At 48.1% G+C, this 27,707-nt stretch overlaps 1 protein-coding gene across 1 annotated transcript; it reads right to left on the bottom strand.

Moving 5' to 3' along the window:
* Positions 1-27,707, bottom strand: LOC117237061 (homeobox protein B-H2-like). The gene is made up of 3 exons (XM_033500701.1): positions 25,724-27,707; positions 13,569-13,791; positions 1-2,836 (listed from the first exon to the last, which is right to left on the bottom strand). The coding sequence occupies exons 1-3, from the start codon at positions 26,172-26,174 to the stop codon at positions 1,930-1,932; spliced, it is 1,581 nt and encodes a 526-aa protein (XP_033356592.1). The 5' UTR covers positions 26,175-27,707; the 3' UTR covers positions 1-1,929.

The following is a 27,707-nucleotide window of genomic DNA, read 5'->3' as shown; positions in this document are numbered from 1 at the left end:
TTAAATTTAGTATAATATATTTTCCATATAATAATTCTCGCTATACAGACATTATTTTACAAAGCATGATTTATACTATGTACTTCTTGCTGCATTACTTAACGTTAAGTCACACGATACCGTGAGACTCTCCGATCGCGTCTCGTCGGATTTACAACAAACGTCGTCGTTCCTTTAAAGTGTTCCTTTACTTCGTACAACACCTGTTCTCGCCATCGTACAGCCTAATTTTATGCATTCGTAATACTGGTATTTCATCGCTGAACACGCAACAACCGTGTCTGCACCGTCGAACTTGATCTTTTCTCCCTATTCAGCCACCCGTCCGAAACATCTTTCCACGAATAACGTAACTCTGAACACTCCACGCGACGATCAAACGATTCTAAACGATACAACACCTTCCGACGGTTCAAACACGTCCCGCGCGTTCTTCTACGTATACTGGAATCTGAAAAATACTTCGGAATACCTTGTTATCACGGTTGGCTTCGACTTACGCCTTACAAGTATCTGCGATTTCGACGCATCCAACCGGCCTACTATTCGACTTACATACGACTTCATCCTCGAACGTACCTATTTACAACAGTTGTCCGTTAAATTATATCGACGATACGTCGCGGCGAATCGCGCGGATCGAGTTCTAATCGTATTTACAACGGGAATTTATTCCCTACGCCGCGAGCTCGTCGCGTGGTAGAATGGAGGAGCCGCGCCGATATCAATCGGCCAATTTTCTGTTGGCGCTTCGCAAACGAACCAACGGTGAGCAAAAATGTCGCGTGGCGTTCGAACAGCCTAGCGGTCCCTCGACGCTATGTATATACCGAAATTCTCCGGCGTCTTCTTCTTTTCCGACCGTTCTTTTTTCTTTTCTTTTCTTTTCTTTCTTTTTTTTTTTTTTTTGTTCAGCGACCGCGTGTAATTTCGTGTCATTTCGGATTTCTTCCCCCGCAGGCAGGTCCCCCTAATGTCATATTAATTGTAGATTCGCGTTCGTGCGCGATTGGCTCGTTTCCTGGCGCGACTCCAGTCGTTCTCGATGGTAGGTCTAGCCGGCTCTCTAACCTATTCTTTATCCTTCCCCTTTCCCAGACAGGTGAACAGTTTTTATTTACACCGCGAAAAGTAGCCGCTTCGCGTCGTTCAACGACGTTTCTACCAATTAACAACCGTTTCCTTTTGGCGTTTACGTCCACACGCGCATTCGTACATGCACACACACACACACACACACACACACACTCATGGATATACAGACAGGCACACACGATCGACGAACCGTGTGAGCGTTACGATAAATCTGTCGAGACGTCGTCGATTAGTCGATTCGCTCTCTTCCGATCTACCGGTATAACGATTATTACATCGAGTATGAATACTGTGTTTCAGCGTACCGTTGGTTCGCTAAATGTTCCAATCGCGAAACTTTGGTTAACCACATAACGCTTCCTCTGCGCATTCTCATTATCTAGGAAATCCCGGACGTCCCGTGCCATGTCACTTCCTGTGTTCCACCTCACGAAATCCATTGCCAGTTCCATTGGACAGCGAACCGGCGAGAAAATTTTTTATACGCGCGTTCTTGCTTACGTAACGTAGTAAGGATTCGAGTAACCGCTATAAAGCAACGCGTGCTGGTCTATTAACTCGATCGCTTCTCTCCGCGTTGCTTCTCGATAGACGTTCGACTTCGCGTTCAGTTGGTCTGACGCGAAAGATTGGAACGCGTTGCCGAGAAAGCTCGTATCCCCGTTAAATATCGCGAGTTCGTGGAAGTTGAATCTCTCCGTCGAACGCGCCAACCTTTCCAGAGGATTAATCGTCCTCCTCTTGGAAAGAGCCTGATCGATCCTCCTCGATCTCGACGTAGCTGCTTCCTAATGGTTCTCGTAGGTCGTCGAACCTTCCTTCGGCATCTATACCCTAGATATCGTGTATACTTTCGTCGTCGCTGTCCGCTCTTATACTCTGAGGACTGTCTTCTCTTTTCGGCGAACGACTGCTGCTCCTGTCCCTCTGTCTGGTCGCTCTCGAGTGTTCTCTCTCCCTTCCCTCGATCATGTCGGGACTATCTCTGTAGTAGCTGCCCAAACTCGACAGACCCGAATTCGCCGTCAATGATCCAATGGTATTACTAGGCCCTGCCTGAAGCATCGTAGGTGGATAGAGTCTATCGTCTTTGCATATAGGAGATCTTTCCCTCAACGCGGGACTCTTGCTCCTGTCCCTCTGTCTCGATGCTCTGTTCATGTTCTCCCTTTCTCGTCCGTCCACCGCTTCCGGACTGTCTCTGTAATAGTTGCTGAGGTTCGAGAGGCTGGAACTCGCCGTCAGAGTTCCAAGGTTGTTACTCGAACCGGCTTGCACCATCGTTGGCGCGTACAGTCTTTCCTCTTTCATCAATGGCGATCTGTCGCTGAGCACGGGACTTTTGCTTCTGTCCCTCTGCCTGGACGATCTCTCCATGTTCTCTCTGTCTCTTCCATCCGGCATCTCTGGACTGTCTCTGTAATAGTTGCTAAGATTCGACAGGCTGGAGCTGGCTGTCAGAGATCCAAGGGGATTGCTAGGCCCTGCCAGGATCATCGTCGGAGGATACAGTCTGTAGGGAAGGGGTTTCTGCAGGGTGACCGCCGCTGACGCTTGCTGGTAGAAGAGACCGTTGGTTGGTAACGCGTGTGCACTAGGATACGGCCAGTATCGTCCTGCCGCAGGATGCGCAGGAACCGCTGCCGCTCCGCTTCCGTACAGCTGCTGGAAAGCCGCCACCGCGAAATTGTTCTCCGCCATTATTTCGAAGCCCACGATCGTCTGCCTCTTCCACTTCGTTCTGCAAAGAGAATACAGGGAGGAGCTTAATTTCGATCGTACGATTCCTCGTCGCTCTGTACGACTTTTACATCTTATCGACGCGCCTCTTGCAATTTATTAGCGAATGGTCGGGAATTTCGTCGTTGATCGTTCGTAGCTATCGCTTGAGAAGTAACGCCTCAACGATATTCAAAGGCATTTACAGGGGGAAAGTTCTTCGTGGTTTTTTACGATTTCTTCGAATTCACCCCTAACTGTTCCCCGGTTGATTCGATCGCCTCCCAATCTCTGTCCGCGTATGTAAATCTCGATCTGGGACAATTACGCTAAAACGGGATGGCGTGCCGTCGAGTGGTTACGTTGGCCACACTGTTGGCGGGCTTATTATACTAACAAATAGCCCGTGGAGTTTCACCGCCTAATCATCGCGTATCATGCCACGCGCGCAACTTCCTACGCCGTGGTTGCGAACGTTAAAGCGCCTTTGGACGTGCTTGGAGATGTGTCGGTGTGTCTTTTCCACGGGTTACCAGCCGATGGACAACGCGCACGGCCCGATAAAGGCAAAGTGCACGGAGAGGTTAGAGAGTGAACTATCGCGTGGGGTGAAAAAAACAATGAACGATGCCGCGATACGCGTGTACGCAGTCGTGAGTCGCGGGACCAGCACGATGACTCGAGGAAAATTGCGATCATTTGTAAAATAAAAGGGTAGCATTCGTTCGATCCCGGTTAAAGATAGGGAAATGTTTCCGACTATGAACTTGGAAGAAAAAAAAAAAAAAAAAAAAAAAAAGAAAGACGAAAAGAAAAGAAGGGGGCGCGATTTCGTGCTGTACGCTTTTCATCAGCGTTATTATGGAAATGCGGGATAAACGAAAAGGGCGAAACGCGTCCGTGAGGCTTGCGACGATGATAGCAGTGCACCGATTGAACCAATTACGCAACTCGTTGCATCGCGCGTAATTATCAAAGAGCGGAGTGGAAAATTATAGTCTCGCGTCTGAACCGACACGTGGTGATTTAGCTCTCTCGCTCGAGTTGCAGCGTATTACTCGTTTGTTATTACTGTAAACATAATGTTACGTCTCATTGTCTGGTGGACTATACACGCGCGGTGGCGTACACGATGGTAAAACGTCCCCGAGACGTAGCAGCGCGTCGTAGGCGAAAACGAAGATCAACGTTGTTAGTCGATAACGTTGGAAAAATGAACGGAGCACGAGCAAAGTACAGACGAGTATCTATGCGTATAATTTAGTGCACGCGAACGGCTGATAAAACAATTTTTCATCGATGCAAAAATAATTTGGCCGTGCATGCTGGTTATAATAATTAACGGCAGTTATACGCGTAATCGATTCCCGTTTAAATATGGATTCATGCTCCAGTAATCGAGGATCGATCGACCCGTTCGAGGTAATTACCGCGAGATAATTAGAAAACTTGGCAGCTTCGAATCGCGAAATCGGGAATAGAATTTCGGGCAATCTCGACCGGCTCGACGAGCGCCGTCAAACGTCACGATTATCTACGACGATAAATCAGCTCGGCGGTCCGCTACCCTCTCAATTAAAAGCCGACGATCCGCTAGCTGCGGAATTCGGGACGATAATTAACGAGCCCCCCAACGGTCGACGGGGACATTCGTTACGTTTTTCCATAAAAACCGGCGGCACGGGATAAAAATTAAAAAAATGAAAAAAAATAGCAGAGGAAAAACGTTGTGCCTTCGAAACGAGGCCGCGAATTTCACGGGAGGCCAGGCGAGAGGGGGCGAGCAGGGGGACGAAGTTCGTTGTCAGGGTAATTAATAATCAGGAGATCCGTGGCTGGCAAGGGACAAAGCGGCTCTAACGGATATGCAGCTCGCACGGAAAATTCGACAATTAATATATTTCGTGGGGTGCATGCCTCCCTCTTCGCCGCCCCTCTCGTCCACGACTTGTCTCTCTTACTCTGCACGCGTTGTGTGCATCGCTCGAAAATGTGGGCCACACTCTCTCTCTCGATATGCCCCCTAGCTTTCGGCCTTTTGTGACGCTCGACGATAGGGGAGGTAGCAGTAAAATCGTTCATGAATTTTAAACAGGACCCTGCCCGAATCGAGCCACGATCATTTCTCATTTTTCCGCTGGCATGCTGGCGAAAAGGAGACCGGCCGATGCACAGGCACGAGAGAACGAAACGGCAGAGAGAAAGAGAGAAAGAGAGGAGGCCGCCGTGTAACCGAGAGAAGAGGGTGAGTTACGGGGCGAAGAACGGAGACGACAAGTTGCAATGAAAACCACTCGTGCGATTATATGATGAGTAATGTTTTTTAATACCGCCGCTAGGGGTGGCCGGTCATTTTCGAGTGCAGCCACTCTAAAACACCCTTAATTGCTGTGCCTGCTCTTTGTAGCGGCGGTTGAATAACCGCGAGAGCGAGCGAGACAGGGCAAGGGTCGGAAGTAGCTGCGGAAAGAGCAAGAGTCATTGATTTATCGTTCTCGAAAGGTTCCCGTTAGCTGCCTTCGTCTTGCCTCGAATAAAACGAAGGGTAAACTGGGGAGAGAGAGGTCCGAGGGAAGTGTTAAGAAAAGTGTAACGATCGGGCTTCCATCGGGCTTAACGATCGTCGACTTTTCGGAGACGAAGGAAACCCCAACCCAACAGGGTTCCTTCGGTGACTCTGGCTAACGTTTCTCCGATCGTCGCATCTTTCCACGCTCTTCTAGAAATTCAATCGGCAAATTTCTTGCTATTTTTTCTTCGATAACGCGTCGCTTCTAACGATACGACGATAAAGAATTACGCGAACGACGCACGTTTAAAAGGCGTGTGGGGGAGGGGAGAAGGGGGGAGGATAAAGCCAAGGGAGAGAGTTAATGCATTTATAATGGTGTTTGGGACTGGTCGGTGGTTTTGTGGTTACGAGTCCTCGCGACACTAATGCAACCAAGCTGTCGGCTCGGTTTGCGATAATAATGGCGACAGACAGAGAACGGAGGCAAAGAATAGGGCGACATATTTTCAAATTATTATTTGCTCGACTGACTATGGAACACATGTTCCACCGGATAGACGGGTGTAATATACGTATCAATTTTCATTCGCGATACAAAGGGATAAAAGGAGAAGAACTCGAATTAGCATTTGCCATTACGGAACGCGTTTACGTTCTGCAACGCTCGATCGCCGGTATTATCGAGTCGTGTTCACCCTTTAGAAGCGTACGAAGTTTAGAAAAAGAGAGAAGAGAGCGAGAGAGAGAAAGAGAGAGAGAGAGAGAGAGAGAAAATGACCGCCTAAAGGGTAGCTTGTAACGAGCCGAGAAAATAACGATAGAATTGTACGAGACACGCTTTCTCAGGCAAGATTGCCGTGCTATTTAGTATTTTTAGATGGAAAACTTAGCTGGAACGTTACAGGCACCATATAGGCGGACAAACGCGCATGCAAATATATCGTTACACCGCACACTCCCCTCGGTTATCGGGTACCGGCCGGTTAGCCTCGTTTTTCTAGCTATTTCGCGAAATTCCTCGGCCACCGCCCATTCCGTACTTGAAATCGTGTCGGTGCTCGGTGGTTTCGTGACACGAATTTTTCTTCAATCACGCCGGCCGTGGATGGCTGGTTGCCTCGGCAAAAGATCGCCTCGAAACCAGTGCATTTGACTAGCCGAGAAATCAAGACGATCCGTTATAAAGCGGTTTGCCAGAGGCGTGGGAAGCTCGTGTGTTCTTCCGGCTGGTGTCGAGAAGCCTCAAGAAACAACGAAGCCGGATTCTCACGATTGCGATGTATCACGACGCGTTAGCGATGTCGCCATGCTGTTACGGCGCCGTGGCTTCGAGTAAAAGAGGAGAGAAGAGAGAAAAAGAAACGAGAGAAAAAACTGCTGTTTCTTCGTTGCATTTCTCCTCGTGTTTCTTTCAGCCGGTCCCGCGGTTAAATTTGCACCTAATTTACCGTTTCAATGGAAATGTTTTGCGCGCGTCTCTAATTAACAGATCGCCTCGGGTGAGCCTGTTCGTGTTTAGCAGCGCCTCGATCCGACGCTTTAGGTAATTGCTATATTTACGAGAACTTTCTCTTCGTTGGTCGTGTCCTTTTCCGTGTACCCTTGTTTGCGGCACGCTGAATAATTGGTTCGTTAATTCGAAACACGGACGGTGTAACGGTACGATCGGAACGAGACGCCGGCTACAAGGCAAAAATATTAAACGATGAAACGTAGTATTTACGGTATATATAGACGGAACGGAATATTCATATACGCGTGATACGTAGACGTTCGAACGATATTCGTTATCGTTTCGTTCAATAACCGGAGGACAAAGGAAAAACAAATTTCGATTCGTTTGGAGTCCTTGGTCGAGTCGTTTAGTCGTAACTTAACCAGCAGGGCGTTAACATCGTCGCGTTATTAGTTTCGTACGTCGTAAAATTCTATACCGTTCTGTTTCGTTTCGTTTTAACGACCATTATATACTATACTTCGTTAGCGTAATGTTCTCAAGTACGTGACTCACTGTTTTAGTTTTACATCTAAATTTAGCGTCAAACGTTCGATGTTTCGCTGGAAGATGGAAGATGGTCGATAACGGCCTCCTTGTCCGACCAAAAAGGTAAGAGAATAAACACGTAATTAGTCTTAAAGCGTAGAATCGAACTCTTGGCTAGACGCAAACGCGTAGCGTGTTGGAGGGCAATTTTTAATTTCCTCTTGACTTATCGGTATCTTATTATCGTACCGGCATCTCTATTGCGCGGCCCGTTATACGCGTATCACTCTTGCTTCTTATCCAATGTGTGTATGAGGTATTACTTCTAGATAGCCATGTAGTAAAATATTATAGCGTGTTCATGGTTGATGGTGTTTAGCGTTGATGGCATATAACGAGCGCAAAACCGTGTGAAGGACTCTTGCCTCCCTCTCGGAATCATCCTGATCGCTCGTGACGTTTTCACTTGCTCGTATTTTCATTTAACGCGCGATAGTTTCGTCTCTCTTAACGCAACGGAATTCTTTTCCACTTAAGATTCTTCTTCGTCGTTCTTCTCTCTCCAAAGCATAATTTTCAAACGGTACGATACAGCGGTTGAGAAAAGCGACGATGATACCATAAACCGTTTATAAATTTCACGACCGCCGTAATTACATTGATAATAACTCGAATCCCTTGGATCCCCGTTGACATCGTAATTCCCATAACACGCGTAACGCGTTCGCGAGAGATTTCTGTCAATGCGCCAATACTTTGGCGAGCAACTGTTTTGTGAATTTGGACTTTTCTATTTTTTTTTTTTTTTTTTTAAACGATAGATTCGAAGATTCTTTTTATCGCAGATGCGGTCGAAACTTTAGTCGTATCGGTGTAACTTTATTGTCTGCGACGACGTTCTGCGCGTACCGTCTACCGTAAAGGCAAAGTCTCAGCTTTGGCGGATTCGGCAGCGCGGCAGATTCGCGTGCGTGCGAGGAAATACTACCCTCAGGACGTGACTCGTAATTCTAGAGTATTACGCGGTGGCTCGGTGCTGCTTTCCAGCTCGGCTTACAGTTTTTCGAAATCGTTACCCGCGCACCACCCTCTTTTACCTGCGCGTCATCGTGCAACTTCTCCTCGACGATCGAACGTTCATGGAATATTTCCTCTCCTACCTCTCGTGTTCTCAATTCCACGTAACAGGAACGTCAAAGCGTTCCATGTCCATCGATTTGGAAACGATTAGATTACAACTAATCCGGATAGACGTAACGTTGCGTCGATGCGAATAGAATTTTCCGCTAAGAAGGGTAAACGTCATCGAGGAGGGTTAAGGCCGCGATTCGAACTAATTAAAGTAGCAGGGCTTCCGTAGTGGCTTTGTAGCGATAAATCCAGCCACGAGCGCATAAATCCGCCGCGGATACATAAATCTACGTGTCCGAATACATAAATCTCGATGCGCGTCGCGAATTACATAAACGAGCGAGCGAGCGGGTCTCGTGGCGTTTCATTAGAATGCAGTTTCTGAACGCGGAGGTAAGTGTGCCGAGGGGACGCTAAAGACCGAAAGCGCGCCAACGATCGGCCGTACGGCGTGTGTGCGCGCCACTTATGGATCCACCGATGCACCGACCCGTGTACGGCTGTGTACGTAATTAGCCGATAAGTAGGGACTGTGCGCGGTGAGTAACGTAACGAGTCCTAATGACTTCTAAATAACCAACTTCGCCGTTGCGTATGGCCGGCATGCAGCAAAGAAAAAGTGGCGAGCGTATCGCTTATCGGGACTCGACGAGGCAATTTAACCGAAGCTGCCGGGCCACGATCGATTTCGCGGAAAATACGTCCACCGCGAGAAAATCACCGCAACTCGACGACGGTTTTAGACGGCGATCCTGCTACCGTCGTAGATTCAAGAACGGGGTAAATACCGGTCCAGTGGAACGTTCATTACCGGCAACGACCTATTCCGTTTTGCCTCGTTTCTTTTTCTTCTTCTTGTTCCTTCTCGATCTCGTTACGAACGATCTGCCAATTGCCGCACAGTCGCGGAGGCTCGCGTCTGGTTCCAAACGGTTAATTAATCGTCGATCACCGCTCGTTTTCCAGTGGAAATTAACTGAAAGCGCAGGTACGCGTACACGGAGAGACGGCTGAAGGTAGTAATCGCGTTGAAAAATCGTTTGCCACCTTTCGAAGGTGATAGTTTAGCCGAGAAAAAGGGATCCGAAATGCGTCTAGGTGGCGCCCGAGGTGTGGTCGGCGCCTCCGCGAAAAGGCGCCGAGTCACCGCGGCCGCGTACACCGAGCAACAAAAGTTTAAGCGGGCACTTAAGAAGCCGGCTGACAGAAGCGTCACTAATTTTCCCGGCTTTTTGCGGCCTCTTACCAGCCTTTCGTTCTTTCATCCATACCGGCGATAATCATGGCACGCGTATCGTCATCGTCCTTCTTCTCCTCCGTTAATTAATCCTTTTCGATCATTCGTGAATATTATTTCTGTGTCGTACGCGTATGCATACGTATGTCGGGTTTACATTAGAATTAGGGTTAGGGGCGTGAAACGAATCTTCGTTTGGGTTACACGTTGTCGTTACGCAATAGAGAAGACATTGACTAGTGCAAATACGATTATTATAGAATCGGACAAGTAACCGTGGTAGTTAGGTACTCGAGAAACTAACGACAATGATCCTAGGTTCAATAACGAATCCGCGGTCGACGGGATGATAGATGAACGTACTCACAAAATCTAAGTCGGACGCGTAATATTCACTGGTCGTAAAGGGTTACTCTTTTCATCGATGAGATCGCGAGCGAGAATGACTTTCCAGTGCCGATGATGCCACAGAGGAAAACTATATCGGGGTGTGTCTAAGGACACGAGATCATCGGATTCGTCGAGAAAAGCCTTCGTTCGGAAAGTAAGGGAAATTGGCGTTGCTGCTAATTGGTCAAAGTTGCTAGTGGGAGACGCCGCTCTTTGAAAAATAGGTCTCCCCTATTTTCCCGTAGTTGGGACAAAGACTGTTTGTCTGTTCGAAGGACTTTAGTTGACTAAATCTTAAGATTTATAAAGGGCCCGCGAGCTAGCTGAACATGTACTGCGGAGACGCATCGACATCTGGCAATCATCTTACTCGAAGAATAGGGTCTGCGTGTGGCGAGCTACGGGACAGAGACCGTTGGAATGTTTACTGTCGAGCGTTACAACTATTTCCTCTTTAAGGAGAGCTATAGAATTATTCCATGCCTTTGTTAGACAAAGCGTTCATCCCGTGACCGCGGCTACGTTCGGCGACTGACTGTCGCCTCGAGCCCAAGCTCACTATCACAACTCTCGAACGATTACAATCGGATTGAATAACTACAATTGTTCAATTACAGCTATAGTAGACTCTAGGTTACAATGTTGCGGGATTATCCAAAATTCCAAAGGCTCCGGTGTTCTTTCATCCCCGACATGTATGTAATTAAACGAAAGTTACACTTAAGAACCTTGAACGTCGTAGAGATCGTTGCGTCTTCTCACGGCTTCTCTCTCGCCAAGTGGCAACGATTCTTAACAAATTGTCAGGTTGCGGGATAGACGCGTAATACGCGGCCAGTTTGCTCGCAAGATGGAAAACGATTTCAGGCTGGCCGCAATTAGATCCGAGAGACTGAATGGACACCGAAATACAGGTCGATGCAATAGCTGACAGCGTGCACGTCTGTGATTACGGCGTTCGGTCGCCTCGTAATTGACAGTCTAATGGCACGGTTTAGAGTCTAAGATTTGCCCCCCTTGTCCCGCGTTCTTCGCTTTTTGTTCGCCGCTATACGCGAACCATCACGGGCCTCGGAGATTCTCATTAACGATTCGCTTTCTTTGAGCTCGATGGGCCGCTTGTCCAAACTAAACGGCCACAGAAGTCGCGTAGTCACGAGTTGTGGGTGTTTCGAAGCTAATCACCCTCGGAGGGCACCGAGCCACCGGCAACTAACGACGGGGTGGAAATTGGCGTGAAGCCATTTCGAGGACAGAAAGTCATTGGAAAGAAATTTTGTTCGTGATAAACGAAACGTGTATTCCGACGAAGCGATGATTCAGGCAAGTTTCAACCCTTAAACGCTCAGGCGACTGATTTCTTCGTCGCGTGACACCCTGGGCTCCAGCTTTCACGTTCTCTCGGCTTTTTGAATATTCTTTTGTGCATTAAACCACGGGCGCTTTGAAATTCACATTTTCTATAAATTTGGAGGTCTTTGAACGCGCTGGAACAACCGGAGGACGAAAAGAGCGGATCCTCGAAGCACGTTCGTTTCAATGGCTACGTTTTAAAATGCAAGCAGCGTCGAGTTTAATTGAATTCGCTTTGATTAGAAATTCTTCTTCCACCGTTGAGAACGTCGTTAGACTCTGGAAGGATTATTTACCGGTCCAAAGAAGTTTCAACCAAACAGTTTGTCGGATGGAAATTATTTTCGAAGCCCGTTTGCAGTCGGTCGAAAAGCGATCGCAACGGCGTGGACGGATTGCTGCGAAAGACAATACGAAGCCTACGAATTTAATTTTCCTCGCTCGATCTTAAATACCGGATTCTCGTGACTAACGAGCGTGGTGATCGAGGAAAGATAGGACTGCGAAGTATCGACAGGACGAAATTGCAGGCGCCACTGAATGACTCGGTAGAAACGCGCTGTTCGAATACAAAGGATGCCGCCGAGGATTCGAAAATCGAGCCTTCGATTACACGTATTGGCCTATACCCTCGTTCTTCCGATTCTTCTTCGTCCGTTTAATATTAGATTCTCGAGTAATGAAATTCTTTTAAATTTCTGGACGTTTGAACTCTTAAATTTCCAAACGTTCCAATCTTCCAACTAATATTTCGTCTTTTTAAGATTCGAAAATTTCGAAATCCACGAGCGTCTAAATCATCTCCAAATTTTCGTTTGAAACTTAAAGTCTGTAGCTTCGAAAAGTTGAATTACCGAAACGGTATTTTGGCTGATTCGTGAGATTCGATAGCAACGACTTAGGCGGTGAATTTCATTTTTGTCAAGTGCCCGAAATGTATCACTCTTTCGCGGTAAAAAGCCACGGTTCCCAAGAGTCGCTGTTTTTTAAAGGATCGTTCACGCTGCTACGATTATCGACGTTCGCGAAGCTCGCCAGAAGAGCTACATGACTTTCGAAATATCGGAGCAGAAACGTCCGTACGGCCGGTGATCCTTGCGTTTAACCACGTAAACAGCGCCTTTGTTGGCCGCCGCGATTTCCATTTACGGATTCGATACGGGTTGTCACGAAAGGCCTCGCCGCTATGCTACTCATTCCGAGATGCCTTGATGAGCAGCATCCTCCGATTGACATGCACAGAGTAACGAAAGTGTCGAACCACCCCTCGATCGATCGCCTTCTTCGTCCGCTTCTTACTTTGCTCCTTTAAACGTTTTATAAAGTAAATTCTCCATTGTCTGTCCGGTTTCTTCGTTCATCGCGTATCGAGCACGGTCGTGATTCGCGCGTTTCTTTGTTAACATGGCAATAGGATCCTGGTAGTTTATTAAAACGTCGGAACCACAACATCCTCCTCTATCTGCTTGTCTTCTCTTTAGAACTCGACGAAGCTCGCTCTCGTCCGAGGTTATCCAAGTACGCTACTCGAAACAGTTAGCGTATCGTTCTTCGCGTCGTGTCATCATTTTTCTACCTATCCATCGTGTCACTGTACGTTTCTTCGACGATCTTCTTAAAGTCAACGATGCTTGTTATCGTGAATTTGTATTTACGGGGAACTTAGAAATGCGTATTGCCGCGCGAATGATACGAAACCTTGAAACGTTCAAAGCAGAATATTCGTTGTATCATCCAGCGAAAGAAATAAATCGCTATCTAGCTTTTGCTGCCTTATGAATTTGCATAAATATTCACGATCCAGTAGTTACGATATTATAGCTAGGCATAACGCGTCAATCGATCAAGATTTCTTCGCTCGATGCGATTAAAAACCTTTCTCACCAATGATTCTCTAATTGCTTCGTGCAGTGTATCATTACGCGAGGCAGTTTATTATTAACCAATTTAGACTCGGCGGAGGCTTGTTTCGTATCGCACGGTTCTCAAGGAAGAAGAACGCTATTTTCCATTATATCCTCGTACAGCGTTATCACGTCACAGGGGGTTGTTTGCCGCTTCCGAAGTTGTTTATCCACCGCCATTGTCATCCTAGACAGCTGTAATCTGTCAAACGAACGATACATTTTTGCGAGTGGTAATCCTACCTTCTGTTCTGGTACCACGTCTTCACTTGGGTGTCGGTCAACTGCAACTTCGCCGCCAGTTCCATCCTGTCTTGCACGCTCAGATACTTTTGTCGCTCGAAACTCTTCTCCAGAGTTTGAAGCTGATGATCCGTGAAAGCCGTGCGCGCCTTTCGCTGTTTCTTGCTCTGCGCCGAGCTGAGCGTGCTGGACGAGGAACTCTTTGGATCGTCCTCCTTGCCACCTGAAACCCCGACAACGTTCGATTAAGTCTCGCTGCGAATCAAGCGGTTCGTTACTCAATTGATTAGCCGCGTTAAAAACTAGATGCTTTCTATTTATCGAGTGAAAGGTCTATATCCTTTCTTGCTAGTCGAACGACATTATCTTCCGTATTCTCGTTTTCTTGCGCTCTGAGCGAGTCGGCTTTCTGTCAGTTGCGATAAGGGTGAAGAAATGAAATGACAACTTCGCTGTTTCTATATGTTTAATGTTCTTTATTACTCGTTTTTTTTTATATCAATACATAGAAATACATGCTTTCCATATCAACGGTTAAAATTGTATTTCGATTCAAATATTCGCTTACGGTTATAAGGGAAAAAAGCAGCGAACAAAATCAATATTCCAATATTTCGTGTAAGTACGTGTTACACGCTCGATCGACATTTTCGGGTATCGATTTTTATGTTTGTTCTGATACGTAGAATCGATCGCGCGTGGTTATTACCACCCTGTATATTAATCGAACGGCAAGATTCTTTTGTTATTTTCTAAATTGAAGATATTCCGTCTGGACGATTAAAAATTCAGTTTCTTACGATCTAACTTTCACAACGCATTAACTTTCACGATACAGAGTCTACGAAATGTTTCATTATCCTAAGTTACTTCCAAATGCTATAGGAACTAGTAGGAACGCCTACCGTACATTATAAAATCCTAATTACACGTAATCAGAGATGAGCTCGTATCTGGGAAGAGAGTAAACGTGGAGATTGCATGAGCCGGGCCGTGGAAGTTTGCGAGGTCGGAGTTCGAAGAGGCTTTATCGCAACCCGTAGGGGAAGTAATCGATGCCGTGGTGCGCTCCGTATATACGTAGCTGGCGTTTTTGCTGGTCCCTGCATGGCGATCACGGCCGCCTCTCTCTCTATCGGCAGAGATCCTTTTGTTCTCCGTTCGAGTCCGCGCAGCCGTGAGCCGATTGGCTGGTATCGCGGATTGGACCACGCAGCCGCGTCGAGACGCCGCAAATTATCCCCCCGGTTCGCTGGCACCCACGGAGAGGGTGGGATTCCCCGAGGAAACCGATTACACTCGATACACGTCGGCAAGTTGCGCTTCTCCACGCACACACGCTCGTTTCCCGGATCAAATCTGACGCGAACCACGCAACACCCCCTCCTCTCGATTCGTCTCTCCCTCGAATCTCGTTAACGCCGCTCCTTTATTTTTCTCATCGTCCGGGAGACGCAATTTGCCTGTCTCGATCGCAGGAAAACGCGTATCAAGCGATCGATTAACTCGATCGAGATAAACGCGAGTCTACGACGAACTGCGGGAAAATTGTTTCGCTCGTTCGGAGATCGCCTACGTCTTCCAGGAGACGTTTCGAGCGACGAAAGGCGATCGTTGTCCGTGGTTCGTGGATGCTTTGACAGATCGATACGAAAATGCAGCTCGATAGACGGGATTACGGTCGGAAGAGCGTTACGTTCCGATGCAGAACCGAAGGATCGGTTGGCGAAGTTCGGGGGAATCCCGTCAGGGGACCGATCAGCCGGCTGCAACCCCACGGGAGATGTTCTGCGGGCTTCTAAAAGTATCTAAAGGACTGTTGTCGCGAGCTCATCGATTGGAACGGTCGTGGGTGGTGCGGAAGAAACAGCACCGAAGGGCTGCAGTAGGGGAAAGGATGTGGAGAAACGAAAAGAAGAAAGAGAGACTCGTGGGGTGGGGAGGACTAGGAAGAGAGAAGTGCAGGCGCGAAAGGGACAGAGGGAAAGAGAGGGAGGGAAAAGTGGGATGGTAGAGAGCCAGTGGATCGAGTTAACTCGAACGAAAGCGTGGCTCTTAGCCTCCGTTTGATCGGCCAGATTCGCTCGAACGGATCCAGGACTGGTCCGCCATGTTGGGAAACATGGCCGACGATCCCCGAGGAAAAGCTCGTGCAGGAATTTCATCGTAGACTGCAGCTCGAGGTCGACTCGCGAGGTTCCAGAGAAAGGGAAAAAGAGGGAAGACGATAAAACGGAGGTTGGAAAACTAAATTTACTATGTGATACACTTAGAGCCCGGGTCTCAACCAACGCAGTTCTCTTTTTTACACACTTCCGAGATGTTGGGCTGGAACTTTTTCAGCCCCTCTGCTATCCTCTCGCGTACACAGTTTGAAGTAACCCGAGAACTATCGCGAAACACACGGTCGTCGTTCCTTTCCGTCTCCTTCGTCACCATCGTATTCCGCTCCTTTCTCTTCTTCTCCTTTCCGCGTAAAAGCGCTTCTGCTACTACGTTTCTTCCACCGCTTACTCCCACAGCACGTACTTGCGAGCTTTGTCCGTGTGTTGGCTCGTCTTTACGAGCCTGTTCTCCGCTTTGTAAGTATGTTTCACTTTGCCTCGACCGGTAATAGGAGCCGATGCTCTCGTAGGGGATTCGCAAAAACGTTTTCTGCGATGTACGATCGCGATCGAAACGACGACGACGACTTCTCCAAATGAAAACGATCAACGTCAAGCCGGACGTTGAAAGATATCTTTACTGCTTATCCTTTTATCTTCCTCTTTCTCCTCCTCTGATCAACCATCGGTTTAATTCGATGAAAAATGAAGAGACTCTTTTCTACCATGGAAGCACGAGTGTACAGCGACTCCGGAACCGTTCCAAAGTACTCATTTTTCTTCCTTTCCCCGGTGACAGTATTCTTTTGACTTCTTTCCACCACCTCTTTCTGTTACAAGATGCTCCGAGTTTCATTCGCTTTTTCCTCGAGAACCGGCCACCGTCTTCTTCGCGACTTTCCAACAAACAACATACATCTCGCGCTGTCCACCTAGCACGCGTTTTCCATAAACTTTATTGTTTTCGTCGTACGAGTTTGAAATCTAAGCGTCGAGACTCTCGAGATTGTTTAGCGACATGTTTGCCACGAAAACTTTATTGTTCTCACTGTTTCGCTCGATTTCTCACTGCGTAAATTCGCTTCGAAATTAATGGATCGCAGCGTCGAAACTCTCGAAAATGTTACTCTGTCCCTCTTTTCCGTAAAGACAAGAGGAAGATTACACGACCGTCGTAGAGTCGCGTTACTTTAATTAAGTTTGTACAGATAATTGTCGCAACGGACATAAAAAAAAACATGCCGGTGTACCGGATACACGGCGTGTATGCGCCAATGAAAATTGTCGTGTTTCGTGTGCGAAAAACAGAGAGGGAAATCGAGGCCCTCGCGTGTTACACCAGCACGCCGACACCGTACAATGTATGGAACATAAAAGTGAGATTAACAGGATGTTTATCGAGCAATTATTCGCTGCCGTAATTAGTGCCAGCACGGTCGCGTCCACGTCGCTGACCAGGTATCGTCTTCGTTTAAGTCCATGCGAAGTACTGTTTGCCCGGTTTACAACGAAACGCGACACCTGCAGGATGTACAGACGATTACGGCGGAACGGACATACTCGGCCGACCGATTACGTCGCTCTGAGAGGCCAACCACGCGTATTTTTCACCGATCCACCGCGATCGATTAAATCCATCTACCGTGAGACTTTGTAGGTTACATTCGGCAATTCCACGTTTCCGGCCTTGGTCTTGCAATTGCCGATTATTTGTCGGATAGATTAGTCTACATTGGTGTAGATTATATGCTCGAATTCGTGCAAAAGTTTAGGAGGAGCGTGTCGATCGTTCAACGACCTTGGTATTGGGATCCCATAACGATCTATTAAATAGATCGTTGTATAGTAAACTAAAAATTGTAAAATTGTAAAATTCCGCTTTGATATGACAAAGAAAAGAATTTATTTCAAAGACAGACCGAAGACAAAAGCGAACAAATAGCCATGTAACCATCAACTATCGAGACAACGATACTGCAAAGTACGAATTAAGACAAGTACCAGACGTATCATCGCGTAGCAATTAAAATCTACGAACTACGTTTATGCCTCGATATTACTAAAATAAAAGGATGAAAGAGACGAGTTAAGCGTTTCTCATCGAACTCGACGATCGCAGCCTCTGCCGCGTGGCGCTTTTTATCGCGCACTGTTACGTGCGGTTTACGTCTACATTCCGCGAATGTTAACGGCATTGCGCCAGCTTTGCGGGTAAAAACGCACACCTGCGGACTAGTTAGCCGCGCGGCTCAGCCCGCGACGAAATAAAGCAATAAGCAAATGAAATCGTAGCTACCGGCGCACAATGGAGGACTTTCCACCCTTCCGTGCCGCCCCCCCCCCCCATACGTCCGCCCTCTTTTCTCCGCTTCGTTCCTCGTCTTTCTTTCCAGCTATCTCCGCCAGTCATAAAGCAACGCGGAGCAACGGTTTGCGAAACTTTTATTATCGCTGCTTTTACGATCTGTCCAGGTTAACTCGAAGCTATACCGAGTTCTGTCAGCACGTTGAATTTTCACGTTACGATCTCGTCGTTTATTCTTCGTACACGTATAATCGTTCGTACATGCACAAACCGTTTAGCCAGCCGAAGAATGTTCAGCTAATGTGTAGTTTGCAATTTGTCATTGGCAATTAACAGGTCGTGGGGAGGATATTTGATAAAAATGGAGCTGAGAGATTCAGAGAATTTAGCGTAGGAATTTAGCTTTCTCCGTTCGAGTCACACACCCCCTTTCTTAGTTTGCCCTGTACGCACCCTCTCTCGTATCGTGTACAAGGGTGGTGGTCCCCGACGGGGGTAGAATTTGACCCCTCTTGTGTATTGTGTTACCGTGTCACCACCTTTGGGGGTAGAGAACACCGGAGATAATGTTATAGGGTTAACGTTTTATTGCCTGCCCACTCTATTTGCAGTCACCCCGGCGGGGATAAATTGTCAGGGCGAGAATTTGAAAAAGAAATTACGCCGATGCTGGTGTCGAATTAGTATCCTGACGTGCATAGTCGAATTCTTAATTGCCATGGTCAGCGATCGACACGCTGGAAAATGAATGTAGGAACGCTTCTCGTCTTCTTTTATCGTTTGACGAACAATTTCGTCCAGGCGAAGCCTCGCGCTCGTTTTTAAAGGGATCTCAGCGGCGGAATAAGGACGGCGAGGTGTCGAGTGTCGGCTCGCAGAACGATCTGTCGCAGCGTGGAAACATTATAGGGAAAAATGCAATCGGGAGTTACTGTCAGATCGAATTATGCGAGCCTAAGGTTTCGCGGGGTTCATAACGAACGCGTTTCTCGAATTTCATCGGTGCATTCCGCGTGACCGGTGAATAGGAATACGACTACTGCACCATGCGATCGTTCCGAGGTAATTAGCTAGGACACCGGAGAACTTTTACGCAGTTTCGTCGACCGCACGTATTTTCTCTTATTCGTTACGGACCGGCGATATTATCGTTTCGAACGTCGATGTAACGTCGACGATTCGATCGACCAGGTTTTCGAACGCAGTCCCCGGAAGAGGCCAGGGGGAAATTAATTCCATCACCGGGAGAAACATCGTTTCCGATACACGAGGCCGAGGACGATGAAAAGGCAGGAACAAGATGGAGGGTGAAACGGGGATACCGGGTCCGCAGAGTTGCGAGCGGAACAAAGTACAGAGCAACGAGCAGCTTGCCTTAATTGCGAGTGGCCGACGGGAAAGCGCATAGTCGCGACTCGTTTCAGCTTCAAATCGGATTTACTTGTATCGACGAATCGAACGTTCTGCGCGCGTTGACCGAAAACCGGCGGAAGCTTGATCTTCCTAAAATTTGGATCGTTCGTTTAGTCGTAACAGGGATTCGAGCTGGAAGAGGCGAAGCGTCGACGTCGAACAAACAAAAGGGGAGCATCGGGGACGCGGTTGCGACGGTCCCTAGAAGGTGTTAGCGTGTAAAAATTCGTAGGGCAAAGTACAGGTGGAATAATGGAAAGTTGATCGCTGAAATGGCAGCACGTAGACACTCGTTGCTCGTTCCTGCCACGCCGAAACTCGGTCCTTGTGATATCAAGGCCGGCCTCCTGGTCACGCAAAAGTCGTGTTAGCGACTCGCCAAGTGGCCTCCTAGCAGTCGTCAACGTTGCTCTAGGGGGTTCGTGTACACGTGTCCACCTTCCTACCTTCCTGTACGTAGTCGGTGGTACACATTGGCGACAGCGGTTGTGTGGGTGTGTTACGTTCGTGACTATACTCGCGTGTTAATTGCGACTGCATTGGGCGTAATACGTGGAAGGAAATTTCGGCAAACCGAGATACCGGTGCCAATTAACCTCGGTGACGTCGACGAATGGGGCGTTCTTTTTTCTTTTTTTTTTTTTTTTCTTGCGGCGCCGAGCTCCACTTGGCTCGAGAATGGCTGTTCCTCGTTATCGAGTTAATAATAAGCCCGTCAGAGAATGGAGGAACCGAAAATTACCGGAAGAGGTGGTTAGAAATTTTTGTAAGGTGTCGAGGAAAGGAAGGCACACCGTTTAGCGATTCGCCCGATAGTAAATAAACTCTTCGGTTGAAAAATGATCATAGCGTTATAGAGTTTTCACGATACACAGAAATATCGCGAGATATGTAATCAGGCTGGACTATCGGTACGGTTAATTCGCAACACGTGGAAAGCGTCCAGTGTTTACAAAGTGGCCGATCCTAGATTAAGCGAGCATGATTAATTATTCGAGCGCTTGCAAAGTCAGCCGTTTGAAACAATACACCCTGACCCGATTAAGTTGACGAGATGTTCGCGTACAACGACGTTCCTCGATAGTCGTTATGCTTCTACGATGCGACGACAGTTTAACCTTACCCCTCTCGCGATCAACGTTCCCGCTCGCGTCCTTCGAAGTTCAAGCACCATGACGGCGGTGCCTTTGCACCCTCGTGTTCGCAACGTTTCTTTCCACCGATCTCCATTCGTTCGATTTATACTTTTTTATGGATGATTTACTTAGCAGGTTGCATCGTCTGGACGATCGCTTTATCTCCAGTCGTATAATTTCCAGTGCAGCAAACAATGTAGAAGTTGGCTGTTTAAAGGTAGCGCAAAGCGAGGTCAGCGCTGTCAACGTTGGAACAAGCTAGTTAAGAGGATTTGCGATCGCGAATCTCATTAAGAGAACGTTGAAAACCAACCGCACGAATCCCAACGACAGCAACGTAGCTCACTGGCGTTTCAGTGCCGAGGAATGTTTAGGAAATCTGACAATTCGTCGTCCGCGTGTGCTACCACAGTTGCAAAAGCATAGAATCCACGACGATGTTTCTTACGCATCGACCGACTAGTTTCCAACGATCTAGTTTCCAAGATGGAATTTCCCACTGATATTTACGCGAATTTATGTTTCTTTGGCTAGAACCAACCAATAAAACAGCGGCATCGAGTCAGACGTTCTTTCCATCCGTTAAAATACCACTTTACGCATCTTTTAATTTCCCATTAATGCACAAACACGACATACTTCGATGCAGGATATCTCACTGGTAAGAAATCGTTGCGTGAAACAAAAAGCGTGTCTGGGCACTTACAGGAAATTCTACTCGCAGGCTGAAACTTTTCCTAATCTCCAAATCTATTTTCTCGCAATTAATTCTTCTCGATTCGAATCGTTGAGAGTCGACTTTGAAGGGCTCCTTCGGTTACCCTTTTCCCTTTTGATTCTTTCAGAAATCTCAAGCCCGTTCCTACGATGTTCATGGCGATATCCTTTGACGTTTCTATAAAGAAGCGCGTACCAGGCCTCGATTATTCGGAGCACGGATTAATCCTGGGCAGATAGTCTCGTCAAAAAGGTGACAGCCGGTTCTCGTTTGTCAGGCTGTTCTCGTATGGGGCGCAAAAAAAAAAAAGAGAAAAAGAAAAAAAGAGAAAGAAATAGCAAAGAGGAACGAAGAAGTCGAAGTCGCCTTTCGGCTCGGCGGCTACGACGCCTCTCATAGAATTCCTAATCCGCGCCGAGATCTAAACGGTTGCCAATCATTTCCGGTTCTCGGATTAGTCGCGCGCGAAAAGTCGGTTCCCTTTTAAGGGCGTGAAACTGGCTGGCCCCCGGATCCTTCCGGCCCGACGCCAGAAACCAACAACAATGAGTGCCAGAAACGAATGTTGGCTTTGTAAGCAGATTACAAACGATTTGTACACGCGCTCGAGAAACTCTCTATTTCGCGAAGCATTTCACGCGTTTGCCCGCTCTCCGAAGATTCCATCGAACGCACTGCTGTACTCGATATCTTGCGAGCAGATCGCGGATGCTTATGCATTTATGGGAAATTAAAGATGTAAAGGTATACGGAACGCGCACAACGTGCAACGATATTTAAATATCTAAAGTGGAACAACGATCGTTACGATGTCTATCGAGTGGAACTATACCGTAATTATAGGTTCCATTTTTTCAGTTGCTTTAATAAAATTATGAAATTGCACAAACGTGACAGAAGTCGAGTTACGAGGTACGATTTACCATCGAATCTGTCTCTATTTTCATAGTAAAATTACGCGTGATAGGTGGCAGCGAGGAAAGTGGAAACGCCAACATAAAAGCTGTAGAGAATACGAGTTTGATTTTTCATTTCGCAGCGTCTTATCGTATAGGTTCTATCGGAAAGAATAATAGACGCGCAGAAGCGTATAAAAATCTACGATTGATCGTGGAAAATTGTGGAGCCCGACGCGGTGCGAGCGTGTCCGACGGCAATTACATCGGCGTTACTCTTCTTAATTGGCTTTCATTAATTCTTTATTGGAATGAACGAGCAAGATGGACAACGGCGCATGTACCGACAATTACTCCCGCGAGATTAGATATGCACACAAAACAGCTGTACGAGATAACACATCGCGTCGACAACGACGGTTTTTTTTCAGTATTAAAGAGGAATTCTACTTTGATATCGTCGCGAACGTATCTCGATACTCGTTCTTCCTCGTTGAGCCAGGTGTCGAGGATGGTTTGGTCGTGTGGTAGTTCAGCGACGAGATTGCTCGATGTCAAAACCATCAAATATATTTTTCGATAATTATAAATACAGAGTCGACCGTAGATTGACTCGATCGGTGCTAACTGATTCGCCAAAGGCTGTGCGTTGATCGCTGCTAAAATCGCTCGAGACTGAGATTGAAAAATCGGTCACCTTGCGATCGTGTTCGTTCATTTATACTGTCTCACACATTGTGTGAACAATTGACATTGTTTTACCCGGAGTTGGTTTATTATTGCACGATGTATTGCATCCTAACGATGTTGATAATCCGAGGCAAAACGACAACGTGACTGGAACTGTCCTTTGGCTCGTGCGCAGCTACACAGGCAACGAAAAAGTAAAAGAAACGATACGAAGAAGACGAACGTTCTATCAAGGGATATACGAGCGAAATAAGCGAAATAATTACGAATCGACGTTTTGTAGGAAGATCGGCGCGCCTGTTAAACGATCGGGGTGGAAAAAGTTGATCAGGCGAGAAAAGATATGGGAAGTAAGGATGTTGGCGTCGAAAGCGCTGATAGATCAAGAGGATGGATCGTGTATAATCACCGGTTCGATCATCCGGAAAGCATGTTCACCGGCAATTACAACGGCGTTACTCCTTCTAATTGGCCTTCATTAATTCTTTAGTCGACGCCGGGGCGACGATTAGCCGCGTGTGAGGTTAACCGCGACTGATAACGGCCCTCGAGCATACGTTATTCGGTGGAAAGAAAAACGTCGACAACGATATATCGGCCAGCTATCGCGACACACGCTTTCCCAGGAATATTTCAACTTTGCGAATCGCGATCTACGATCGCTCGGTACGTTAGAGTAGACGAGACTGCGGAGGTTCCTCTGCCGTTCTTTTATCGCGAATCGCACGCTTCGCCGCGGGTACGCGGATCCGGCAACGACGACGACTATCGACGAGCGGTTACTCTCGCGTTACTCTCGAGATTTCCGAGACCGACGATTCGGTCACGTTGAGGATCGCTGACGAACGAATCGCGAAACGGCGGATAAGTTCGTAGGTGTCCCGATTTCTTGCAATTTCTCGCAGTGTATAACACGGTTAGACGACGAGAGATCGATGTCGAGGGAAGAAACGAGGGATCCGTGATTTTACCTAGCGAGAGTAATTGTTTAGAGGAGGATAAAAGGCTGTTTCCGTTTTTGCGAGAAACCGTCTATTCGGTTCTCACAGTCAGAAGCGGTATTAGTGCTCGGAACCGTGTCTCTAATCACGTAGCCGTAGTCATGCGCGTAATTGTTCTTAATGTACTTTTTGTGCAAAATAAGCCGATTACGATGTAAGCGTATGAACTTAGCCTCGAAGGAAAGTACCGTGGAGCGCCGATCGACGGCAAACGTAAAACGGGAATGTACAACGCGGAGAGAAGGGTAAAAAGCTGGTTGTAAATTGACGGAAATCGTCTCGAGATGATTGGTATTAGCCGTGCTCTCCCAATGCCTCTGTCAATGCGGCTCCGAAGCTAGCTGGAAACTGACAAATGCCTGTAATTAGCGTTTTTCTTCTCTTTTTCTCTAATAATCGTAACTAGAGAAATATCACCGTGTAGCCGACGTTTAATCGCTAACGCGGTTCCAAACATTCTCCCTGGGAGGAAGTGGCGTCCGATGTTTGTATAAACAAAGGAGAACACGATCTCGCGATTACGGCTGTAATTTCGAGTTACGGGTCGGCGAATCGGTGGAAATAAAAAAACAGGTACGTCATAGTATCTATAAAGGAGAACGAGCGTAGAATAATGGACGGAAGTGTCGAAATGGCGAGCTTCGACCGGGTAACGATTATTCGGGATTCCATTAACTCGAAAAAACCGCGATGGCCTCTAATTAGTGGACGAGGGCCGAAAACGAAAAATCATTGGATCGTTAAAAACCGCGGCGTTCTATGAAATTTCGAAAGGCAAATCGATCACGGCAGTAGGTACGTATTACGCAGTGGCCGATGCCTCGGCATCCTTAAGGGTCAATAGCCGTGAAGCATCGGTCAATTAAAGGATAGGACCGAGGTAAACTCGCGATAGGTCCGTAACAGGTCAGAAATGATGAATGAAGGAAGCGTTAGACACCGACTGGCCGTTCCCTCTCTTTTTTCTTCTCTTAAGAATTGATTGTAATTTAACCGTGGAGATTTATCTCGTGGAAAATGGTTCCTTTAACACGGAACGTACACGTATACGCGGCGTTTCCCTTTCCGGTAAAAAGATTTTCTTGCGCGTCCCCTCTCTCGCGGTCGTCTCGCGGAGAAGACGTTTACCTACTTGCCTCTCTGAACGGATCGGCGGAGTGCGAGCGAGAACGGTAAATTCGCTTGGCACTGGGAGGCCCCGAGGGTGCTAAACGGCGGAAGGCGGCGGCTCACGAATACAAGAGTTAAAGGAAACAAACGAGGGTAACGTAATTAAAGCGTTGGAGCGCCCGAGTCCGATTCCAGACCATTAAAAACCCTAAACGATCGTCGGGACAGAGGCGGATCGAAGACGGAGAATGGGGCGACCGTAGCAGGAGGACGGTTCTACCATCTCCCGGGAAATATCTTTCGATTCTCGAAGCACGGTCCGAGTTGCGTTTCGTGCGCTCGCACAACCACCGACGGCCGACACGATCTCTCACCGAGTGGAACATCCGGTCGGGACAGTCCGCCCCATAAATGTCCTTGACACCTTCGTGAAAGTCCACGCGAGCGGTCAGGTGAACAAACCGAGTGGCGAAATTAATTTCGCGCCTCCTTCGCTTCTCTGTGTCTCCCTCTTTTATTTTCTCCCCACCGCCCCTCCCTCCCCGTCCCTCCCTCTCTCTTTTCCGTTTCTCGTCTCCTTCTACCGTCGGTCGGCCAATTAGCCAACGCGGACGACCAACGATTAGAGGCTCGTGTCGCGTATACCGTAGGCGGCGAATCTCTCGAATTTCGCTGGACGCGATTCCGAAGCTATTCCGCGTAACGATTTAATCGAGGTTGGTTCGCGGAAATATTTACGCGCGTCGACGAAACCGAGATAAGGACATAATTGACCGCTTACCATTAGAAGTAACGGAAGCACCGTCGTGATGACTCGCGTCGCTATCCTCGTCGAGGTTGCTATTGTTCAAGGACGTTCTCGACTGATGCCTGACACTGAGGTCCCTCGGCGTGGAGGGCGGACTGCCGGGCGGTTCTTGAGTCTGCAGACCCGCCTGGTGCATCTTGCTGGACGCGCCACCGAGGATATCGGTGATCATAAATCGCGATCTCTGCGGCATCGTGGTCGATGCGTCGCCGCGTTCCACCAGACCGTTGTTGTTGCTGTGATTGTTGTTCCTGGCGTCGAGCCCATTCGACAGACGTTCCACGCTCACTCCGTTCCTCTCGACGATGTTCTCCAGCCTGTGCGCCTCGAGGCCGGACATCCTGCTCAGATTCAGACCGTTATTGGCCACGGCGACGCCGCTGCGAGCCGCCACGTGGTGATTCTGATGATGATGGACCGTCATCACGGTACACGTAGGTGGTTCCTTCGGGCTACGGGCACCTGCAGGTGCCTCTGTCGCCACCCCAGGACTCGCCCGGTACCTGGGAGACAGAATCTTGCCGACGGTGACGGCGTCGCCTCGGGTTAGGAACTTCGTTTCACCGAATCCCCGCGGGCACCTACACTTCACTGTATCCGATTTATCCCTCGGTACGCCGTTCTCTCTTCTTCCAGTGTCTCTCTGCGTTCTTTGCCAACATTCCTCCCATTGATCGGGTCGCTATCGTTCGAATTTACGGTGACGTTGCACGATCTTTCCTTCCGTTCCTTCGCCGATTCTTCTCGAACGCGATACTCGGCGTCACGGTGCGGTCGAACTTTCGTCGGTGTGGAAGTTTCGGACGGAGAGTCTCGACGAATCTCGTGGTCGATTTCAGAGCGAGAATAGAGAGTAAATGGCGCGTGAGATGGTTACGATGCACCTTGCGCTTCCTCCCGTTCACTCGGTCGCTCCACCTCCGTCTCCACCTTCTTCGTCGTCCTCTTGTTCTCTGCAATTAAGGGGCCGCTCCGCTGGTCTCCTTGGTTAATTGCTAATTGGCCACTTAACATAATTGCCGCGCGTAACAGCCAGTTCGCCGGCCATTTCCGCTCTCCTTTTTCTTCTTTTCTTCGGCCGTTTAATTATTAATTATTTTTTATATAAAAGATCCGACTTTATCTCTCTCTCTCTCTCTCTCTCTCTCTCTCCCTTTCTCTCGTTCTCTCCGTCTATCGCTACTTCCCGCGATAGTGCGTGTCCCAAACGACCCGTACACGTACACAAGGTGCACCGTCGAGAACTCGCCGTCGCGTCAACCAATCGCCGCCGCGTTAATCGCGCTCGTTATACCTGTTCCGTTAAGGAGAACGCTTAATAGAGCTGGCTCGTGTTGCCGACGCGATTCCTTCCAACCATCGATAAGACACTGGATCGTTCGACCGGCTAGAATCACTAGGATCGCACCGCGATTAACGGACAGTCACCGAACCGGTTTACTACCTCTCTCTGTTCCTCGTCTCACGTTCACCGAACTTCAACGTCTCTTTTATCCCATCAACTGCGTCACATCGATCAACCGGCTATCGCTCGAAACTCGATGGTTCACAATATCAGACTGTCTGCCTTCTCGCCGATGGAACACCAACGATCCACGTAACCGTTAGCGGACGTCATCCTCGAGCCCGGTCTTGTGGATTCGCGCGACTCGCGCTTGGCCAGGTTCTCTCGATCTCTGGTCGTCGATCTCGTCGGCACCACGTACGAAGGAAACACGCGTGCAATCGAACTCGCGGGTGATTTCGACGCGATCGATCTCGGTGGGATCGCGCTCGAATCGGAGCGATCGTCGAAGGAGAGAATGCGTTGCGTCTGATGATGAGGTGTCGGGAGCGTTGGCTGGGGCGAGGCGTGCGTGTGCATCGGGTTGCCTCGACTGATCTGCTCGCACTGAGCAGACCAGGCGCCTCCGTACGTTCCTGGGCGGCCATATCGGCGTCGTGGCACGCCCTGAGC

The sequence above is a fragment of the Bombus vosnesenskii genome, unplaced genomic scaffold (genome assembly GCF_011952255.1).
Source record: "Bombus vosnesenskii isolate JDL3184/JDL3185 unplaced genomic scaffold, Bvos_JDL3184-5_v1.1 scf7180000013262, whole genome shotgun sequence".
In the NCBI taxonomy this organism is placed as follows: Eukaryota; Metazoa; Arthropoda; class Insecta; order Hymenoptera; family Apidae; genus Bombus; species Bombus vosnesenskii.
This window is presented reverse-complemented; position numbering and strand designations above follow the sequence as displayed.

Excerpts from the sequence above, each read along its gene's own strand:
- LOC117237061 (XM_033500701.1), bottom strand. The coding sequence starts at position 26,174 with ATGACGGTCCATCATCATCAGAATCACCACGTGGCGGCTCGCAGCGGC. Across the intron at positions 13,792-25,723 it reads TGCTTCCGTTACTTCTAATG|GTGGCAAGGAGGACGATCCA; the intron begins GTAAGCGGTCAA and ends TCGGGGTTTCAG. Across the intron at positions 2,837-13,568 it reads ACGTGGTACCAGAACAGAAG|AACGAAGTGGAAGAGGCAGA; the intron begins GTAGGATTACCA and ends TTCTCTTTGCAG.